The 22814-nt window shown below is 35.9% G+C and overlaps 1 protein-coding gene across 5 annotated transcripts in view; it reads left to right on the forward strand.

Annotated features, from left to right (window-relative positions):
• The window catches only part of ITPR2 (inositol 1,4,5-trisphosphate receptor type 2), a 417029-nt gene that overhangs the window by 272630 nt on the left and 121585 nt on the right, over positions 1–22814 (forward strand). For all 5 annotated transcript variants that reach the window (XM_023744345.1, XM_023744344.1, XM_023744346.1 and 2 more), the window contains 8 exons: positions 2062–2170; positions 3143–3330; positions 8094–8277; positions 9173–9429; positions 12115–12315; positions 12809–12919; positions 16565–16660; positions 18650–18772. In XM_023744345.1, the coding sequence (XP_023600113.1) occupies positions 2062–2170; positions 3143–3330; positions 8094–8277; positions 9173–9429; positions 12115–12315; positions 12809–12919; positions 16565–16660; positions 18650–18772 (1269 nt within the window). The remainder of the gene's footprint in view (positions 1–2061; positions 2171–3142; positions 3331–8093; positions 8278–9172; positions 9430–12114; positions 12316–12808; positions 12920–16564; positions 16661–18649; positions 18773–22814) is intronic.

A 22814-nucleotide genomic window follows, 5' to 3' on the forward strand; every position in this document is an offset into this window, starting at 1 on the left:
TTTTCATTTCTGGTCTTCTCCAGGCACCTCACTTAGGTTTTGTAAGGGGTAGTAGAGTTGTATTCATTGGTGGAATCAGCTGTTACATCTCACTCTTTGTTCCAAGACCAGTCATCACCTTTACTCACTACTCCCCTATATAGAACAGTCTTAAAGGAAGTAAACATGAAATAGGAAGCCATCATAAATGTTTGTGTTCTAAGAACTTAAGTATCAATAAATAAAAGTTGCTATAAAGATAAACAACTCAAGACACTTTGAGTGTCTATTAAAATTCACTGTGACATTTGGGACGGATGTGTTGCACACTGGCTGTGCACAGGATGGCTTTCCTCTGGTGGTCACATGGGTTAATGGGAGGTGTACATGTAAAGCCTCTTCAGAGTCCACTGTTTCCTCTTCTGTGCTTCCACAGGGCCTTGTATGCCTCTCTATTTTGGAACTGACCTTATTGTGAACTCCTGGAGGGGAGGGCTATATCGTATTCACTTACAGTAGTTCCCAAAACACAGTAGGTACCTAATGAATATTTGTAGAATGAAGAGGGAAGGTAGGATGTGTCCATCAGTAAGATAGAGGAGCTTTTTAGGCAAAGAGTATGAGGTGAACAAAGAGAAAGACTTAGAAAACTGTGGTGAGAAATCATCGCATAGTTCACTTTGGTTAATAAGGGCGCTATTGGAAACTACAGTTGAAAAGATAGAATAGGCAGGATTTCACAAACCATTGACAAGTTGGGGGAGGGTTAGGACTAGTAAATGATCCCTTAAGTTTGCAGCCTGAATGACCAGAATTATTGTGATCTCCTTAACGTAAATGGAAATTGAAAAGAGAACAAGTTTAGGAGAGAAGGACTGGTCTGTAGTGAAAAATTGAGTTAGAGGTGCCAGCAGAACCTCCAGATGTTCTAAGGAATTCTAAGTGGAAACGGGACGAGACGCTTAGGAGAGCAAGGTCAAGGCTGGAGGAAGCACATTTGGCAGTCAGACCTGCAGAAGGGATTGTGCAACTGAGGATCAGACGAAATTGCCGACAGGGGGGAGGGAAGTTGAGGAGAGGAGGACAACATGAGAACTGAGGACAAAATCTTAAGGGCTTGAGAAAGAAGGATAACCAAAGCATGAAAGAGAAGGAGCAATGCGAGCCACTTGTCACAGCAGGCAGGGAGGCGTAGTTGGGAAGGGGGCGTGCAGCAAAGTGTAGAAAAATAGCCTAGATTTGCAGTCAAGAACTGAGTTCAGGTCTTGCTCTCAATCTGTGCAGCTAATTACATAGACTCTTGGGCATAGTTTCCATATCTGCATGATGGGGATAGTACCTCAGTAATCGAAGTGATCATTTAAATAGTTTAAACAAGTATTCTTTAAAAATACTTTTTAAATTACTCTTCTCTATTAAAATAATAATAGGTAATACAGTGGAAGATTTGGAGTTATCTGTATTGTTTAAGTACATGCGAATGACTATATCACAAAATATATTGTTTTAAAAATGTCTTGTAACCAGTACAAAATTGAAAACTTAGGAATTTTTAATTGCATGTTTTTTAAAGGAATACACTGTGTTTTTTACCCACTGTCTTTTTTTAATAAAGCTCTTGGAGATTAGATATAATTTACTATCTTACTAAGCTTAATTTTTCAAGCACTTGCTGTATACCTGGCACTTTGCCAGTGCATTTTACTAAGCTCATCTAATTAAGGTCTTGCTTTCTAATTCTTAGGGTGTTTATCTATTTCTCTTCAGGTGCCACGAATATTCTTACCAACACTGGGACCCTAAGCTTTTGAAGCACCCCAAATTTATAGCACTTGTGATTTTCTTAGTACAGTCTATTGAAAAATACTGTATTTTAGACTTTATTTCTGTGAGAAGCAAAATTGTTATTTTATTGGGAAATATTTGCAAAATTTTGCCTCCAAAAATCTTATGCAGTTTAAAATTGTTTCCACATCTCAACATCATTGATGAAATGCATTTAAGTTGCACTTTAATGCACTGATATTTTTCTCTTTTATTAGAAAAAGAAACAATAACCAACACTTTCTTGTCTTTTTTTAGGGTAACACATTAAGAAAAATACTCCTGAATCGTTACTTTAAAGGTGATTATGGAGTTGGTATAAATGGACACCTTTCCGGAACCTACGGCAAATCTGCACCAGGGGGAGGCAAGTCTCACCATTTTTCTTCATTTAAAAATTCTCATCAAATCTTCAGCCAGTACTCTCATATTTCACTTAAAATAGCACAAATATAAAAATTTCATTTATAAAGCACTATTATGAGCCATGAAAAAAAGGAGGAAATATTGCTATCTGCAACAACATGGATAGACCTCGAGGGCATTATGCTAAATGAAATAAGTCAGTCAGAGAAACACAAATACTATGTGATCTCACTATGTCTAATCTAAAAAACAAACCCCATGGAAACAGGTGAGATCTGTGTTTGCCAGAGGTTTCTATAGGGGAATTAAATAAAGTGTTCAAAAGGTACAAACGTTCAGTTAAAAAAATAAATCCTGGGGATGTAATATACAACACAATGGCTATACTTAACAATGCTATATTGTATAGTTGAAAGTTGCTAAGAGAGTAGACTCTAAAAGTTTTCTTCACAAGGACAAAATTGTAATTATGTGAAGTGGTGAAAGTTAACTAATATTTTTATGGTTTTCACTTTGCAATAATACATATATCGAATCATTATGTTGTGTACCTTAAGCTTATATGTCCATTAAATCTCAATAAAACTAAAAAAATCAATGAAAAGCACTATTAAGAACCATTCTGCCATTTCAGGTTCATAAAATGATGGATTTGAACATTAGTATTAATTTTGTCTTTTAACTTTGTAAAGTAAACTAAGTTATAATTTCTTAATATGTAAATTAAAGATAAAAGTCAAGCTAGTTTTCTTTTTCAAAAGTATTTTTAGTAAGAAATAATTTACAGATGGTATACATTTCATTAAAAGTTATGTTTTTATAAACTTGATTTTTAAAAATCTGAAGCTTATATTGTATTTAACTTTGTAGGCCAAGAGTACCCATTTTAAATATTCATAAGGTCTAAGAATTTCAAAACCTTATATGTTAATAATGTCTGTAATTAAAATTTATTTATGTCTTCTAATCGCAGGAAGCTTTTCTGGGCAGGATTCAGATAAGATGGGGATATCAATGTCAGATATTCAGTGTCTACTGGACAAAGAAGGTGCATCTGAACTTGTCATCGATGTTATAGTGAACACCAAAAACGACAGAATTTTTTCCGAAGGCATTTTACTTGGCATTGCCTTGCTCGAAGGAGGAAATACACAAACTCAGGTACCTGCTCATCACGATGAGCGTTACATCTGTTATTTGTGTTTCTTATTGATTTGTCATAGAAACCAAGGGAAAGTAATGCATTTTCTTTTAGCTTCTCATGACTGCACACATATATAAACCAGTCTTGTATCCCCTTTTCCTTATAAATGTATTTGATTTGCTATAGAAACTATGGAGCTTTGCAAATTATGCAGTGAAGCAGAACATTCCCTAGAAGTATCCTCCCTAACATTATACCAGAAATTCTGATTTGCTTAGGGAAATTTTAGGCTGACACCCAGCAGATAAAAGCGACATTTGACTCATCTACGAAGTAAATGTTGAGATAATAAACATAAACTCCTCCCACAGCATTTGGCATTATAGCAGGACTCAGTAACATTCCCCACCCATCTCCACACATCCCTCCCTTAGACATTGTTAGAAGTTCAGAGCAGTAACATACTGTTGCCCCTAATCTCCCAGTGCTCAGTACCCTGATGCGGCTGAGTAGGTGAATTTTTCACTAGCAGAGCGAGAACCATTTCATTTGTCCATTCAGCTCAGGGCAGGGTGATTTGAAAGTCATCATTCATCAATTTGGTGCTCTACTGCAGCAAACACTATGCTCACCTGCGTGTGAGGCTCAGACCGCTATTCCGAAGGGACCATTTTCACTTTGAAACTCCTGCCAAGTTTCCCTGGGCGCCCCCCCCGCCCATGCAGAGGCAGAGCAGAGCATGCTGGTGAGCCTGAGAACTGGGAAGTGCTCATAGGGGAGGCTCCTCCTCCTCCTAGTCCTGCCACTCACTACCTGCTCTTTCTAGGTTTGCCTTTGTCAGAGAAGGAAACTATGCTCACACCTAATTGGAAATTCCAGAATTCGTTGTTCCTATTCATGACAAGTAGAAGTCACATCTAATTAAGAACTAGGATATTGTCCTTTATTTAGCGATCAAATACAAGGAACAATAGGAATTTTATGATATGGCAAAGCCAATAAGAGGGGGGCTTTAGATATAAGGGCCTCATGAACAGCAAACAGCACAATGACCAAAACACAGCCTTAAAACACTGATACTTCTTAGTTAGAAAACAAGTCTAGTAAATTATGGATCCTTAAAGGTTGAGACCACATGCTTTGAATACCTTCTGTCTGGTATCATGTCTGGCCTAATCTAGGGGTTAATAAGTGGACAGGAGTGATGGCTCTATGAATGAATGGGTCTTCACAAAGTTTTCTTTATCTGGCAATCACTCCTTTATCTGAGATCCCATAGCACTTATTTATTTAATACTCACTTGGTACTTCTTTCCAGCACAAATTCTTCTGAGGGAAGTTAGTGGTGTGCAAGGGGTGGGGGTGGCAGGATTTAAGTGGTTTTCTTGACAGTTGTCTTTCTTTTACAACCAGATATTCAGCTTGGATTTTCTAGAGAAATTTGTCTAGACAACTCTATAATGTTAGATGTAGATTATCCAGAGAATGGAAGTGAAAGATTTTGGGGACATCTTTAGGTAGAAGCAATCCTTGGGATTATAGTACTTTCTCAATTCCTGCTTCTGGGCCACTGAGGGTCATTAGATGGGATTATCTTAGTTTGTTGTTATTTGTATGACATCTTGCCTCTCCAATTCAGTTTCATCTTTCTTAAAGTAGGGGATCATGTTCTAGTGCTTTATATCCATCAACAAATATTTGTTAATGAAAGAGCATTAAATTATTTTGTATGTGAAAACCTTCTAAGATGGGTTATGACAGTTTCATTTACCAGCTCTACCCTATTCAGATTTCTCATGTATCCACACGATTGTACAACCCAGAAGTCAGCTGAGTGTTTCTGGCTCGAAGAGGTCTAGTTGAGGTCAACTGGAATCCTAATCCTTGCTCTTTAGCAGTCTAAAACTCATGACTCTCCCAGACTTCTGCTAGTCTCTATGGGGTTGCACATTTTCACAGACTTCTTAGCAACTAATGTCTTGCTTTCTTAGTTCATGGGTTCTCTTGATACCTCTATACCTGTGGTACTGAGACAGGACTCTGATTCCTCTCCTAGCTACATAAGTCAATTTATATGTGGAATATACTTTATTAAAGATTGGTTGAGGGGGAGGGTAGATAATACCTCCTAAATATCAGGCACTGTTCTTACTGCTTTACATGTGTTAGCTTAGTTAATCCTTACAACAATCTATTAGGTAACTTTTATATTATCTCATTTTACCAAAGAAGAATCTGAGATAAGTGGTTTAAGTTCCTTATCCAGGATCACATGGCTAGTTAGAAATAGGGTCAGGATTCAAACCCATGCAGTCTGGCTCCAGAGTCTATGTTCTTAACCACTATAAACATCTCCTTTCTATTAAGTTGTTGTTTTTTTAAATCCTCACCCAAGGATATTTTTCCATTGAGTTTTAGAGAGAGTGGAAAAGAGAGGGAAAGATAGAAACATCGATGTGAGAGAAACACATCGATTGGTTGCCTCCTGCACAAGCCTCAACCAGGGCCCAGGCAAGGGAGGAGCCTGCAATGAAGGTACATGCCCTTTACTGGAATTAAACCTGGGACCCTTTGGTCTGCAGGCCAATGCTCTATCCACTGAGCAAAACTGGCTGGGGCAACATCTCCTTTCTAAAATAACCTTTTACCTCCTCACTCTTGGGAAATTTCTCTGACTGATTCACCCTATATCATGCCCTAGTCTTATTCTCTCTCTCCAGTTCCTCACTTCATTTCCCTTCTCTGCCCTCCTATATCTAGTCTCCTCCCTCCTTCTTGGGGGGAAGTACTTCCTCTGTCACTCATCCATCACCCTTCACTCCTGAAAAATACCTTAGAGTTTCCTTATACTCTATGCAGCTTATGGAGGCAGTTTCCTAGTCAAAAACCATATATTTAGTAAGAGAAACCCTTATGCTAACTGTTGAGATTATATACACATATATAAAGCACACTTATTATCTTTGTTAAAATTATAATGTTAGATTTGTAGAGGCCTGGTTTAAAAAAGGGGTGTGGTCTGTGTAAATAATTTGCAGTTTTGAGCTTAAGAAGTTACTTGATAAATTTACTGATTTAGAATGAGGGAATCTAGATTTAAATCCTTGCTCCACTGCGTACCAGTTACATAATATTGGGCAATTCACTTGTCTTTACTAAGCATCATTTTTTAAATCTATAAAGTGGAAATAAGAACACTGTCTATTCATCACACAGTTGAAAGTATGAAAGAGATAATATATGTCAAGGAACTATATAAATTATAAAACTTTATTTTAATAAAGCCATGAAGTTCCTACAACTTCCTCATTAATATATTACATTCCCCTTCAACCTCTAACTCCATTATATTGAAAATATTAGGGTTTAAGCACCAGTTTAATTTGTGGGACTGTAAGGTCTGTGAATGCTACATTTATCCTTTGAATTAGCAGAACCAGCTCAACTGTTTCACTCTAGTTGCTATGGTTACTGTGGATTTTTGGCCTGTTTTTCTTGAGGGTTTGCTAGCCTTCTGCTTAGGAGCTTCCCCTTGTAGATATGAAGCCAACTTCCAAAGCCTCATACACCATTCGGTGACTATACATTGTCGATATCAATAATTTCAGGACAGGCAACCGTGTCAAGACCTGATGTCATTAGAGTCTCACCTAAGTTTCACGGTTCCAGGCATTCCTGCAGGAAAGCATATCTGCAGAGCCAAACTCCCCCAAATTGGCTGTTTAGATTAGTTGGATTATGCTCAACTCTACTTGATCTGGAAATTGTTGCTTTTTCATACGTTTTCTTCACACTGTTTCTCAGCGAGGTTATATAACTCTGGGGCTATTATCTTACTTAATTTTTTACTTTATTTCTCTTGTGTTGTGTCCAGCCCATGGTTTTAGTATTAATAATTTTTAATCTCCCCACCCAGTGCCAGTTCTAACTTCTCTAGAGTGTATCATCTTTCCTTTCTCCTACCTCTTCTAGATGCTTCCCTAAGTCACTCAGCAGAAAGTGATTAGGGCAGATACTTCCAAGGTTCAGTATTTCCACCTCTCACCAAGATATATTTTAATCATATTTTTGGTATTGAATCCTTTCTACATCATTACAAACCATAAAGCAGAAGTTATTTTATGGTGGGCTTGTCCTGGAACCCATGCAAAGCAATGTAGCTTAATGAAGTACCAAAGGACTTAGTGCCTATTTATCAGTGCATTCCTGTGAGTGAGGTTACCATGGTAACATATTCTTAATTAAATGTACTGTAATTTAGATAAAAGGAAAACAACTCTTTGCAATTCTCCATAAACTCGTTTGCACAGGGTGATCATTGGATTAGTGGCTGGTTTCTTCTCTAGATGTCAAACTCATGAGGGCAGGGACTGTGTTTGTTTTCCCTTTTCATTCTGTCTCTAGTGCTAGCATAGGGCCTGGTACGTAGTAGGCACTCAATGAATAAATGTTGAACCAGTACATGACTTTATAATAACATAAAAATCAAAGAACTTTGCATACAACTTCTTATAGTGCCTTTGTAATTTTTAAAAATAAATAGGATGAATTAAATAGCATATGAAAATATGTTGGAAAGTGCTAAGCAAATACAAGATATTATTAGTATTCGTTAAAGATTACAGGAGACTGGCAAAAGCTGTCAGTTTATTATTTATGAAATGATAGAGGGCAGCACATTAAATGTGTGCTTTCATTTAGAGTCCTTATGTTTATTTCAAGCATAAAAACACTTTTTCTCTGTTTGGGTATTGATATCTCAAAATATGTTTTCTTGCAGTATTCTTTCTACCAGCAGTTGCATGAACAAAAAAGGTCCGAAAAATTCTTCAAAGTTCTATATGACCGAATGAAGGCTGCTCAGAAAGAGATAAGATCAACTGTGACAGTGAATACCATAGACTTAGGTAACAAAAAAAGGGATGATGACAATGAATTGATGACATCTGGTCCACGAATGAGAGGTAAAGAAATATTTGAGTATTTGGGAGAGTAGAAGGAGAGAAAAGAGGCTAACACAGTGTTTAGATCTCACTTGCCTTTGTCATCTCACTTGTCTTAGTCTAATTATCTCAACTGTGGCTCTGAATATGGAGTTCCTTCCTTAAATTATTATGGTGATGGTGTTGACCTTGAAGCAACTCTGCAGGACCAAACTCAAACAATGCATTATTAATGCAAAGCAATTACAGCAGATCTTTGAATATCTTTGTTTTATTCTAAGTAGATCCTTTCATTATAACATGGATGAGATGCCAGAGGAACTTAACTCTTATTTATATTATTTAGCCTATGGTAAAATTGGTTTTGTTACAAGTCATTTTGCTTGAAGTCACAGAACCTGTGGGTGGCATTAAGGGAGGACCTACTGTAGTGATACGAAGATGTTTGATTTCATTGTGGGAGGCATGGTAAAAAAACAACTGCCCCAAACTTTCTGAGAATTAATGAAATTTCTAATTTAAGAACAGAAATTATAGCACTGATTCTAAAGAAAGATTCTTGGTTTTTCAAATAATAAAGTCATCTGTGCAGTAAATACAAATCATAAGAAATTAACATTTTGAAGTCTGCCATATTTTCCCACCTTCTTGTACTAGTATTCATGAGTTCTCAGATTTTATTTATCAGAAAGACATGAACCCTTCTAAAACTGGCTAAGCATAAGACCTGATTTTAGTGTCCCAGGGCAAATTAATTTTTTTAGTTGCTGACTCACATTCCTATGGGGAAATTATTGCAACTCTTGTCAGGTGATTTTTATTCAATTGTTAGAGAATTTGGGTACTTGGTTGTCTTTTTATTTTAATTAGCAAAAGGAAATTAATTAGAACTGTAAGAGTGCTGCTTTGTTTTCAGTAAGAGATTCATCACTACATTTAAAAGAGGGAATGAAAGGGCAATTAACAGAAGCTTCTTCAGCAACATCCAAAGCGTACTGTGTATACAGAAGAGAAATGGATCCAGAAATAGACATTATGTGCACGGGATCAGAAGGGAGCAACGCCGAGGACAAGTCTGCAGAGGAAGTGACGATGAGTCCCGCAATTGCCATCATGCAGCCGATCCTGAGATTTCTTCAGTTACTATGTGAGAATCACAACCGGGAACTGCAGGTATTGTTCTAGTTTGTGTAAAAGCTGAGAAAACAGCCTGCAGTTATAAGTAATTAAACTCGGATAAAAATAACAAGTGGTTTGGGAGAGTGTTTTGGAGAGATAATCAATAAAACCAATAGTGCTCTTCTGAAATGGAGAGAAACTTTTGTATCTGAGTGATGAAACATGAAAGGAAAATCCCTTTATGGAGGAAAAGTTGGGCTGGTCAAGTTTCATTCTTTGCATCCTCAGCTCCTATCTTTGTAACTTCAGTGAGCGTCATCTAATCCTAGTATTCTGGTATTTGTTGAGTAAAGTCACATTTGCTCATCTGTGCCTTCCTGGTTTTATAGATTTTAGTGAATTTCATCATTTACAGTCTATTTCTTGAGTGATGATATAGACTACATTTTTATGTCTTTATTAGAAGTAGAGTTAACATAGGAGAGGGTTTTTTACAACAGTGGAAGTCGATACCTTTGTAAATTAATATAGTCCTGCTCTTATATCTTCTTTGGTACATTTTCCTTTGTCAGATAGATTAACTTAGGGGTACCTAGGAATTTTGGCTTTTTTTTGGCATTATTTGTACACACTGCTTACATCACCATGGCAAAACCACATGTAAGGTGAAATAGTTTCTAAGAACACATATCCAATATTAGAGAGACAGCAGAGTTTGAAGTTGTTTTCTTTAGTAAGGGTCTAGATCAGAAATTTTCAATGGGTATGTCGTAAGAAGCACGCTGGTGTGCCACAGAAATTTTTAAAACATGAAATACCTGACTATTTAGTCAGGAGCACTGACCTCTTTTCCCTGAGATTGTCAAATTAAAAAAAAAAAGACAACAGCCAACACAATAGCTGTCCAGTGTGAATGAATCAAAATTACCCTTACTTTTTTTTTTTGTCACATCTGCAAAAAAAATAACATTTTTTGGTGTGTTGCAGAATTTTAGTAATTAGTTTATGTGTTCCATGAGATTAAGAAAAAATTGAAAATCACTGGTCTAGACTACAGGTGTTCTGAATTGGTAAGATTTATGTAAATTTAATTGAATATTCTCCAAGGGGATACATCTGGAATTAATGGTAGAAGCCATGGCTCTTGGTGACCACCGCACCACACCTGGGAGAGGGCTGCTGCAGCGCTGTCGGCAAAGGCCAGACGCATTATTCCCAGAGGGAGGGCACTGGCTGTGCCTTCATGCTTTTCCTGACCCACCTAGTCTGTCCATGTAGGAAATAGATATATTATGTAGAATCTGTTCAAATATTTCACTGATAGGAGTGTGGGATATAATAGTTTGGAAAATGCTACTTATAAAATAGTTCGTATTTAATAAGAACAAATGGTGGATTTATCCAATAGCTAATGTATAGAAGCAACCCAACAGACGAATGGATACATAAAATGTAGTATATACGTAGGATGGAATATTATTCAGCCTTAAAAAATGAAATCCTGACATATGCTACAACATGTATGAATCTTAAGACATTATGCTAAGTGAAATAAGTCAGTTACAAAATGACAAATACTGTGTGATTCAACTTATATAAAGTACCTAGAGTAGTCAAATCATAGAACAGAAAGTAGAATAGTGGTTGCCAGAGGCTGAGGGAAGGCTGATGGGGGATTGTTAATAGATATAGACTTTCAGTTTTACAAAATGAAAAGGGTTCTAGAGATATGGATAGTGATGGCATCTCAGCATTGTGAATATATTTAACACCACTGAACTCTACACTTAAAAGTGATTAAGGTGGTAAATTTGGGTGTATTTTGCCACATGCAAAAAATTGGGGGAAAATTACAAAAACAAACTAAAAGAAAAAAGAATAAGTGGAAGAAATAAATTCAAGCAAATAAATATAAGTAATAAATTAAGTTAAAAATTAAAGTTTTTATTTTTGTTTACTCTCTCACCAGGTTTACTTCCCCAAAGAAATTACTGCTAACAATTTGTCTTTCCTTCCAGAAATTTTTATGCACATATAAGCATGTCAACCTTTCCTAAAAGCACATTATATCGTGTTCCTCAACTTGCTTATTTTTTACTTAGCAGTATATTTTATTGCTAAATCACTTATTACTAGTTTATGTTTATATCAGTACATATTGATGTACCTCATTTTTATAGCTTCACAATATTGCAGCGTTTGGATTACTGTTATTTATTATGATGGGTATGGTTTGGTTTCCAGTTTTTGCTGTTACAGACACTGTGCAGTGAGTCTCATTGTGGAATATATAGAAATAATAACTTTGGGAAATGGAGTTGTAAGTTAACTGAAAATTTTAATAGTCGCTTCCAAGTTGCCCTCCATTTACTGTTTGAAGGTGCACTTTTTATATGGGGTCATTTACTTGGAAAATTTGATTGTTTCTTTCCCTAATGAACTTCTTTTTAGTTTCCTTTTCCTTCTTCTCTTCCTATTACCTATTATTTAACTCTATATAGTTTCAGGATAATGACATTGAGAAATGCTTGGTAAATATAGATAAATATAGATGTTTGAGGGGAAAAAACCTGAGTCTTCTTTTTTTTTTCTTAAATCTAGGAGAAATTTAACAAATAGAAACACTTTCTTATATAGAGAAATTCCATTTCACATTGCCACACACACTCACACAGAACTGAAAACAATTACACAGGGATTTTTTTTTAACCCTTAGGTTATATTTTCTTTTGCCTTCAGAACTTCTTGAGGAATCAAAACAACAAAACAAATTACAACCTTGTCTGTGAGACCCTTCAGTTTTTGGACTGCATTTGCGGAAGTACCACAGGTGGCCTGGGCCTGTTGGGTCTCTACATCAATGAGAAGAATGTAGTGCTGGTCAACCAGACTCTGGAAAGTTTGACTGAATACTGCCAGGGCCCGTGCCATGAAAATCAGGTAACCATGAAAATTGTTCTCCACGCAAAACTATTCCTGACTAATCAGCAAAGGGATCCCATTGTTGAACGAGCCAACCCTTGTGTACATTTCAAAGATCTTTCTTCTTGCTTTGCCAGATGTTTTTATTTTCCTAACAAAACATATAAGGACTGAATTATAGACCAGCAGATACTATGCCATCTTTTAATTTAATTTCATTGTAAAAGAAATTACGTTTATCTGCATGAAAATGTCCCAGATACAAATCAGACTTATCAGGAAGAGTGAAACATGTTTCTTCATCATTGCTCAGTTTTTGTCTCTTAGTGAATCTTCCCAGGATTTGAGGAATAAACTTCCTTTGGCTTGTATGGTTCCACTGAATCCAAAAGCTAAATGTTAGTTATATTTTAAAGGTCAAAAAACTAAGGTGATTCTGTTATTTTATGTCATATGATTTCTAGGACTTTTATGTTAAAGAGAAGTTATTTTGTAACATTTTGTTTTCTAGACATGTATTGCTACTCATGAATCAAATGGAATTGATATTATCATTGCTCTGATCCTAAATGACATAAATCCTCTTGGTAAATATCGAATGGACCTGGTGCTCCAACTAAAGGTAGAGTAAATCCACTATTTAGAGGGGGGAGAAGTGACATTGTCTATATAAAACTCCCTTTCAGAGTTCCTCCAAATCTCCAAGTAGCTCTTGTAGAAACCAAAATATTGTCATATTTTCAGCGAATGAATTGTCAGAACGGGCTAGTGAAAGCACCATGCACACGGAATTCCTGATAAAATGTCAAATAAACTTTGAGGTAGTGTTCAATTGGAGGGTACTTTCCTGGAAGTTCGTTTAAGTGGCGCTTTGTTTCACTACATCTCTTCTGTTGTTATTTTATGTTTTTTATTATATAGAAGAGCCAAAGGTGCTGAAACTCTCTGCACCTATTTGTAAAATTCACCTTGACTTCAGAAATCTAGCTGGCAAGTCACAGCTATTAGACTGTGGAAAAGGAAGGCTGCAGTTTCTTTTTATGGCTCTCTTCCTTCTAAAAGTTGTTTCCTTTTACATTAGAATCTTATTTCCCCCCAAAATTCTATAAGCCATTTCACACTGCCTTTGAGAAGGTACTTTAACTTAAACCGTACACGTACTTCCCAGCAGTTCCATTAATCAGAGCTCAGGAACAAGATGACATTACAAAAAAAATTCCTTCAATTTTTTGTTCGAATGGGAAAAACAAATGAAGGTACACAAGAAACTATATAAATCTGAGATACAAAGGCATGATATTCAGTGGAGGTGAATTATGAAAGGCCACATTATTGTGTTTAGTGTTAAACAGGTAAACAAGTCATTGGTTAAATAACAATTTTCCTGTTAAGACAGGTCTGTCGAGTATCATAGCAAATGTAATTTTCACTTTGTATATTTATGGCCAAGAAGAATGATACTTTGATAATTCTGCTACTAAGTATAGATATTGATAGATAACATACATATGTGCTGCTTATGTGAAGGTTGTGCTAATGGCTTTTAATAAGAAAATGTTTTACTTTAAGAGGTGAGTTTGTATCCTTCCACTGTTTTCTGTTGCAGTATGTATTGCGTTGGGTCCTTCCATCCATACATTAAAGCAAAGGTGATGCTTGTGTAGATTGAACTTGTGTCCTTTCCCTCATTAGCATCATGCTTCAGATAGTGAAGCCAGCCTAAGCCTACATGGCAGGCAGCTTCATCTGAGTTACTAGAAAAAATGTTTATTTCATCTTAAATTCATCTTTAACCATAATTCATAAAGATATAACATATAAAAGCCTTGGCCTCTGGCTTTTTAAATCCTTTATTAGTCTAAAACTACCCCTTTAAATCTAATGTTTAATTGATATAACGTAATTACTGGATGATTCATCAATTTAAGACAAAGTATAGGCATCCTGATTATTTACAAGCCCAGACCTATGTTAAATAACTAAATGATGGAGTCCGACATAAGAGTACAAAGTTATTCTTAGCTATTTAAATAAAAATGCTTTGTAGAAAAAGGATCACTTAAAATTGTACTAAGTACAATTTAGGTATACCTCTTCAAAATGTGACAGTTGGATAAATAAGGGTATGTAAAAAATGCCAAATGAATGGATTTGACTTGAAATATTTAAAAGTATCATTATCTACCTAAACAATGAGTTTACTTTTCTTTAAAAAAAAATGAGACTTTGGCATAATGGCCAATATGACAACATTTGTAAGACAGAATGATATGTAGTGTCAAATTTTAGGGGGCTTCCCTGGGTAGAGTGCTTTTAATGATAAAATCTAGATAACATTATAGAGAAAAACTACATTAAAAATGGTAAGGTTTTATTTTATATTATTTATATAATTTTTCTTAATTATTTATGATTCTAAGTATACTTATTTCTATATACTCATTTACTATACAATTTTATGAATTTTTTATGCACATGTCTTGCCCTTTACTTTTTAATTTACATTTCCTAACTGATTTGTGACTATGAAGGGCTGAATCAGTAAATAGGTCATTTTGTTTTGTTTTGTTTCAAAGAAAGCCCTCTATTAACACTAACACGTGCATTTGATTTCTTGGTGTATATGGGCTTTTGTACTTCCAAATTGATTCAGATTTCAGTAGGTCATTTACAAAATTCTTATTATTCCAACATAGTATGAAAAAGGAGATTGGTTAGAAAAAGTACCATAATGCCAATAGCATTCTGAAATTGGATGTATTTTAAAGCTATTATGTATTGGGCCTGCTGAGTGAGGTTCATTAGAGAAGACTGCTATTGTTGCTAAGGTTTTAGCTTTGAATTCTAGGGGTCATTTCAGATCACTCTAAGGATTTGAGCTCTCCTTTAAATCCTGAAATCTTACTTTTTTAGGTATATTGTTTGTACAGATGGGATGCTACATTATAAAAATGGGTTTTAGGATTGGTATAAATATGTAAAAATTTTAAATGAAACAGAAAAATTAATGCCACTTCCCCCGCAAAATGCTAAAATCTTTTCAGGATGGGTCCATCCATGACATTGATATCATCATCTTTGATAGTCATTTAAAGATAGTCTTTAGATTTTACTTCTGAAAGAAAAAAAATAGTTGGATAGAATTTGGTATTAAAAACTGCTCAGTAAAATTAATTTGAACAACTTTAACAAAATCTGTGTAGAGATGTCTGCATACCAAACAACTGATTCAATTTAAGTTTTCTTCCTGTAAGATGTTAATTTTGAGTCACTGAGAACCACCTTAAAGCCATTTGACTCTACTTCTGTACTCCTCTCAAAGATTATATGTGGAGATTGAGATATTTTGAACATTACAAAAACACTGTGGAAATATCTCTCCAGTAGTTTTTATCATCGTACAATTTGCCACAATTCTAGGGCAGCACTATTGAAAGCAATGTAAAGAAACCTCTTTCTAAATGTTGAGAATATTGTGTTTTATGGGTCAACACTTTCTGTAACTCTGTGGTACCTGTTTTGATTGTAAATCAACTGTATCAGAAACATTTTTTATATCTATAGGTAAAAATTTTTGAGATAACATATTTATAAACCAACTTAGAAAACCTCAAAAACAACATCAACTATTTTCATTCTTTATTAAACAAAAATAGAAAATATTATTCTTCTATAACCCAGGTGGTAAACATGTTGCTTATATACTGACATACCGTGGGACTAGTTATCTGTAAATTTATATTGTATTTCTAACTCATGAATTTCCAATTTTATAGATTAATTTTCAGTGATTATTTCTTAAATTTAAAATTTTGATTTGATAATGTATTAATGTTTCATGTTAAAATCAATTTACTAAATTCTTTAAATTATATACCATTTATCTGAAATATGTCATTGATACTAGTTCACCTTACTGTCTTGTTAAAATGTCATCATAGAAATGCCCATTAGGAAATAGTGAAAGAATATATGATAATACTTGAATGCATTATATATGAAGTCAGTCTTGTTTTTAAAACATTTTGTACCAATATTTAAAATATCCCTTGTAACTTATCTCTCATGATTTATTATTTTTATTTTGTGTTGACAATAAAGTAAAACATCCTATTTAAAAATGCTAATAAGCCAAACCAAATTAGCAGTTTAAAATTCTGTTTGATTTAAAAAAAATGGTCTTGCTAATCGCAATTAACAAAGGCAGGGGATCGTTAATCCATGAAATCGATTTTTTCTTGTGCATTAACCCAGTCTGTTTCTCTAGAACAATGCCTCCAAGCTTTTGCTGGCCATTATGGAAAGCAGACATGACAGCGAGAATGCAGAAAGAATTCTTTTTAACATGAGACCCAGGGAACTGGTAAGGAAACTTTTGAAACCCATGTTAATAATGTATCACTAAAAGGGATAAGTTTGCAGTGTGCATGTCAAGAAAAAGCCTAGTGACTTTCACTGCTCTACCAAGGCATGACACATTACAAATATCTCAGAAGGCCTCATGAGGGCAGAGGCCAGTGTGATTTGGGTCCTTATCATTTCATTGGTTTATCTACTCTTAGCACTAAACTATCTGCAAAGTCTTTTGACAGGAAAAATAAAAGTTTGCTTTAGTTTCTGTATTGGAATATATGAGGCAGGTATGTGAGAAAAGTGTTTGTACCACTCAAAAATTATATGTATACCTCTTTCTGAACAATGAAAATAAAATTAATACCTTTTGTACTTGTTTTTATTAGTGAAATATTGCATAATGCTTGTTCTAGAGAAAATTGGAGACTTGATAAGAATTCCACAGAAATCATTAGAGGGCCTTCCTATTGTAGAAGTTATATTTTCCTCCTCATCTGTAACATGGAAATCATGGAGTAATATCACCATACCTTAAAAGCATTGTGTTTCAAAAGCATTGACAACATCCTCAAACCTTATAGCTCGATGCTCCAATGACTAAATCCTAGCCTTATGAGAACCACTGTTGGTGTCATGAGAAAATTCTGTGGAAAGCATTCTTTTGCTTTCTTTTTAATAGTAAGGAAGGAGCCCTGGCTGGGTAGCTCAGTTGGTTAGAGCGTCATCCCGATATGCCAAGGTTGTAGGTTAGATCTCTAGTCAGGGCACATACAAGAATCAAGCAATGAATGCATAGATAAGTGGAACAACAAACCAACGTTTCTCTCTCTCAAATCAATTAAAAAAATAGTAAGGAATGGAGGCAAGGATGGAAGATAAAGAGAAAAATAAGATACATTTTGATTTACCATATGTATGAGAGCCTAGTGTCTGCAAGGCAGTGGGTTAAGAGGAGTAAGAAGAGCTTGCGTTAGTTTGTATATTAGAATATATTAGGAAGATATGTAAAAAACGTTTGTATCCCTCAAACATTATATATCTTCTGAACAATAAAAATTGATATTGTATTTATGCTTAAAAGGGGCAATGGGTTATATATTTATTCAAGAACAGCACTGTACAATAGCCCGCTTAAAATACTGTTTTCTCTGCCTACAACACATTGATCTCATCATCCACTTCCTCCTTATGGCCCACCCTCAACCTCTTGACTGAGTTAGTGCCCATGCCCTATTCTTAATTAGTGCCTCAAACTTAAGTCCTGCTGTAGAATTATTGTGTTCATCTCTTTTTAAAAAATATACATATTCCTATTGATTTTAGAGAGAGAGAAAAGGAGAGGGAGAGAAACATTGATATGAGAAACATCTATCAACTGCCTCCTGCACGCCCCCTCCTGGGGATAGAGCCAGCAACCTCTCCGGCATGTGCCCTGACTGGGAATAGTACCTGTGACCTTCTGATACATGGCATGACACTCCACCAATTGAGCCACACAGGCCAGGGCCCCCTCTAGATCAGCAGTTGCCAACTGGTGGTCCGGAGACCACCGGTGGTCTGTGAGGTCTGAAAGGCTGGCGACCGCTGCTCTAGATGGTGCTCATCACTTGAGGGCAGATACTCTGTTGTATCCACCATTGGGTCCTCAGTGCAGAGGACAATGCCCACCATCATGGGTCCCTGTGACCTAGAAGGAACTTAATAAATAACGGCTAGATATTACAGTTCCAGAGTCTCCTAATTCATGGGAACTTATGGCACTATCAGCATTCAAAAATCAAAGCAAAATTCTCCAAGGAAAACAAAGAATATTGTAGGGAACTACTTCTGTGCTAATTTAACTAAAGAGTGTTTCCAAGGCCATTTTCATTTAGAGCTCTTTGATACTTTTCAAGTCTTAGGAAGCGTTCTAGCTTTTCATTATATCTCATAAACAATGTAAAATGCATGTTGTTTGTGGCATTCCAAGCCTTGGTGTTCCCCTTTGTGTCTTTGATAGGTGGATGTGATGAAGAATGCCTATAACCAAGGACTGGAATGCGATCATGGCGATGATGAGGGTGGAGATGATGGTGTTTCCCCAAAAGATGTTGGACACAATATTTATATTCTGGCCCATCAGGTATGATGTTTATATCTTTATATGGTTTTTGTGTATGGTGTAAATTGTCTTTATGTAATTAATTTCTAGCTTCATATACTGTGGTCAGAAATGATGATGGATATCATTTCAATCCTTTTAAACTTATTAAGACTTGTTTTGTGGCCTAACATATCATCTATCTTGGAAAATGTTCAATGTGCATTTGAGAAGAATGTGTATTCTTTGGATTCTATAAATATTTGTTAGTCCATCTGGTTTCATTTAAGGCCAGTATTACTTTATTGATTTTTCTATCCAGATTATCTGTTTATAGATGTAAGTGGGGTATTAAAGTACCTCACTGTTATTGTATTGCAGCCTATTTTCCCCATTAGGTCTGTTAATATCTGCTTTATATATCTAGGTGCTCCTATATTGGGTACCTAAATGTTTACAAATCTTATATCTTCTTGTTTTTTTAATTTTTATTGGATTCATTAGGATGACATCTTATATAATAAAAGGCTAATATGCAAATCGACTGAATGGCGGAATGACCGGTCGCTATGACATGCACTGACCACCAGGGGGCAGATGCTCAACACAGGAGCTGCCCCCTGGTGGTCAGTGTGCTCCCACAGGGGAAACACTGCTCAGCCAGAAGCCAGGCTCACATCATCCTTATATTGTGTTCACTACCCAAATAAAGTCTCCTTCCATCACCATTTATCCTCCCTTTACCCTCTTCTACCTCCCTCCCCCCACCCCCTTTTCCTCTGGTAATCACCATGCTGGTGTCTGTGTCTATGAGATTTATTTCTTTACTTAATCCCTTCACCTTTTTCACCCAGCCCCGAAGCCCCCTCCACTCTGATAGCTGTCAGTCCGATCTCTGTATCTATGAGTCTGTTTCTATTTCTTTTGTTAGTTCATTTTGTTCAATAGATTCCACATATAAGTGAAATCATTGGTACTTGTATTTCTCTGACTGATAGTGTGATTCCTTCAATTCTATTTTTCTTTCTCAAGATTGTTATAGTTATTCGGGGTCTTTTGTGCTTCCATATAAATTTTTGGAATATTTGTTCTGGTTCTATTAAATGCACTATTGGTATCTTGATAGGAATTGCGTTGAATCTATAGATTACTTTGGGTAGTATGGACATTTTAATGATGTTAATTCTTTCTATCCATGAATGTGGTATATGCTTCCACTTATTTGTATCTTTATTAGTTTCTTTCTTCAGTGTCTTATAATTCTCCAAGTGCAGATCTTTTACATCCTAGGCTAAATTTATTTTTAGGGTTTTTTTTAATGCAATTTTAAATGGGATTGCTTTCTTAGTTTCCTTTTTTGATAGTTTGTTATTGGTGTATAACATTGTAACTGATTTCTGGATATTTATTTTGTATCCTGCTACTTTACTGAATTCATTTATCATTTAGCAGTTCTAGTAGTTTTTTGATAGAGTCTTTAGGGTTCTCCATATATAGTATTATATCATCTGCAAATAATGATAGTTTTATTTTTTCCTTTCCAATTTGATGCCTTTTATTTCCTTTTCTTGTCTGATTGCTGTGGCTAGGACTCTAGTACTATGTTGAATAAGAGTGGTGAGAGCAAACTCATATCTTCTTGTTGGATTTTCCATTTTATCATTATGTAACTAGAGGCCCGGTGCACGAAAATTCATGCACTCAGGTGGGGGGCTCCCTTAGCCCAGCCTGCACCCTCTTGCAGTCCAGGAGCCCTCGGGGGATGTCCAACTGATGGCTTAGGCCCGCTCCCTCAAAGCCTCAGTCTGGCCTCCCTCTGCGGGATGTGACCTGTGGGCCAATTGGGGGCCCCCCAGTGCCCCTCCACCACCACTGGTCACCACTGTCCTCCAATTGCTGTCCCCTCCTTCTGCCCGCTGGCACCCACCTTGGCTGGCCTGGCACTCCCCACTCTCTGGCCCCACCCCCCCACCATCTGATTGTTCTGCTGTTAGGTCGATTTGCATATTAGGCTTTTATTATATAGGATGCTCTTCTTTTTTTTTTTTTTTTTAATATTTTTTTATTTTTCGCTTAAAGTATTACAAAGGGTATTACATAAGTGTCCTTTTTTTCCCCCCCGCCCTTGACACACCCCTACCCTCCCTTACCCCCCAGTGTCTTATGTCCATTAGTTATGCTTATATGCATGCATACAAGTCCTTCGGTTGATCTCTTACTCCCCTCCCTCCTGCCCCCCAACTCTCTCTGGCCTTCCCACTGCAGTTTGGCAATCAGTTTGAGGCAGCTCTGCCTCTGTATCTATTATTGTTCAAAAGTTTGTAATGGTCTTTATTATCCATGAATGAGTGAGATCATGTGGTATTTTTCCTTCATTGACTGGCTTGTTTCACTTAGCATAATGCTCTCCAGTTAGGATGCTCTTCTTTATTTCTTATTAAACTCCTTGTTTTAAAATCTATTTTGTCTGATATAAATGTAGCTACTCCAGCTTTCTTTTGGTTTCCATTTGCATGGAATATCTTTTTCCATCCCTTCATTTTCAATCTATGTGTGTTCTTACCTGTGAAGTCTTTTGTTTGCAGTATATAGTTGGTCTTGTTTTTTTATCCATTCAGTTACTCTATCTCGTTGGTTAGAGAATATAGTCCATTTGTATTTAAAGTAATTATTAATAGGTTTGTGCATTTTTCATTTTATTATTTTCTGGATGTTTTTGTAGTTTCTCTCTGTTCCTTTCTTCTTCTTTTGTTCTCTTTCTTTGTGCTTTATTTTCTTTTGTGGTATGCCTATTTCTTTCTCCTTATTGTTTGTGTATTTACTATAGTTTTTTGTTTTGTGGTTATTATGAGGCTTACATATAACAACTTATGTTTATAAGAATCTATTTTAAGTTGATAACAACTTAAGTTTGATCTCATTGTAAAGCTCAACATTTACTCCACACATTTTATGTTTTTGATGTCACATTTTACATCTTATTATTACCTGGTAAGTCCCTTAACTGATTATTGTAATCATAGTTATTTTTACTGCTTTTGTCTTTGAACATTTATACTAGCTTTGTGTTAAATTTACTACCTTTGCTATATATTTACATTTACAGTGAGATTCTAAAAGATGTGCTATTGATTGTAATATAGTTGGATCATTGAGAAGATTTTTAGGTCTCTCATAGTATATCTATGTCTATATCTATACCTATATCTATATCTATGTGTATATGACAGAAAAAAAGATAAGGGCAGATGGGTTATAGCTGGAAGGACCAAAAAGTAATTTAGGTGTTGAGGAACTAAAAACTAAGATGAAGGACAAGTTGAAGGAAGTAGAACACAGAGATTTAGAATGTGGAAAGGGTGTAGTTTTAGAGAGAATGAGAAATCAGGTGACAGGAATTGAGTCAAACTAGAAAAGAAATGACTAGAGAATGAATGTGAGTGGAAAGAATAAAATCACAGGCTGAGAATTAAAATAATATTGGCTACTATAACGAATAGAGAAATGTGGTGACACAGCATGTGTATGTGAGCAAAGAGTTACTTCAGGAGCTGTAGCATTGTGGAAGGGAATCAGCAAAGAAGGGTAGGGCAGAGTGAGCAGTAGAAAGTTAGGGAATATAGCCACCCATGTTTCTTGACTGAAAGCTGGTTTTGCTCTGTCTGGAGAGGTTATTCCCTCTGTATGAGTGAGCAACGTCATTAACAAGACCTGATCATGGAGCTTTCAAGTGGGAAATGAACAACAAGACCAGTGAAGTCATCACTGGAAGCAGCAAAGTGATAGATACTTGAGCCACATTACCTCCTTTCCATACAGACGATGTTTAAAAATGCAATCTCAGCCCTAACTGGTTTGGCTTAGTGGATAGAGCATCGGCCTGTGGACTTAGGGGTCCCAGGTTCGATTCCAGTCAAGGGCACATGCCCAGGTTGCGGGCTTGATCCCCAGTCGGGGGCATGCAGGAGGTGGCCCATTAATGAGTCTCTCTCATCATTGATGTTTCTATCTCTCTCTCCCTTTCCCTTCCTCTCTGAAATTAATAAAAATATATTTTTAAAAATGCAATCTCATATTACTAGTA

The sequence above is a fragment of the Myotis lucifugus genome, unplaced genomic scaffold (assembly GCF_000147115.1).
Source record: "Myotis lucifugus unplaced genomic scaffold, Myoluc2.0 scaffold_451, whole genome shotgun sequence".
Lineage (NCBI taxonomy): Eukaryota > Metazoa > Chordata > Mammalia > Chiroptera > Vespertilionidae > Myotis > Myotis lucifugus.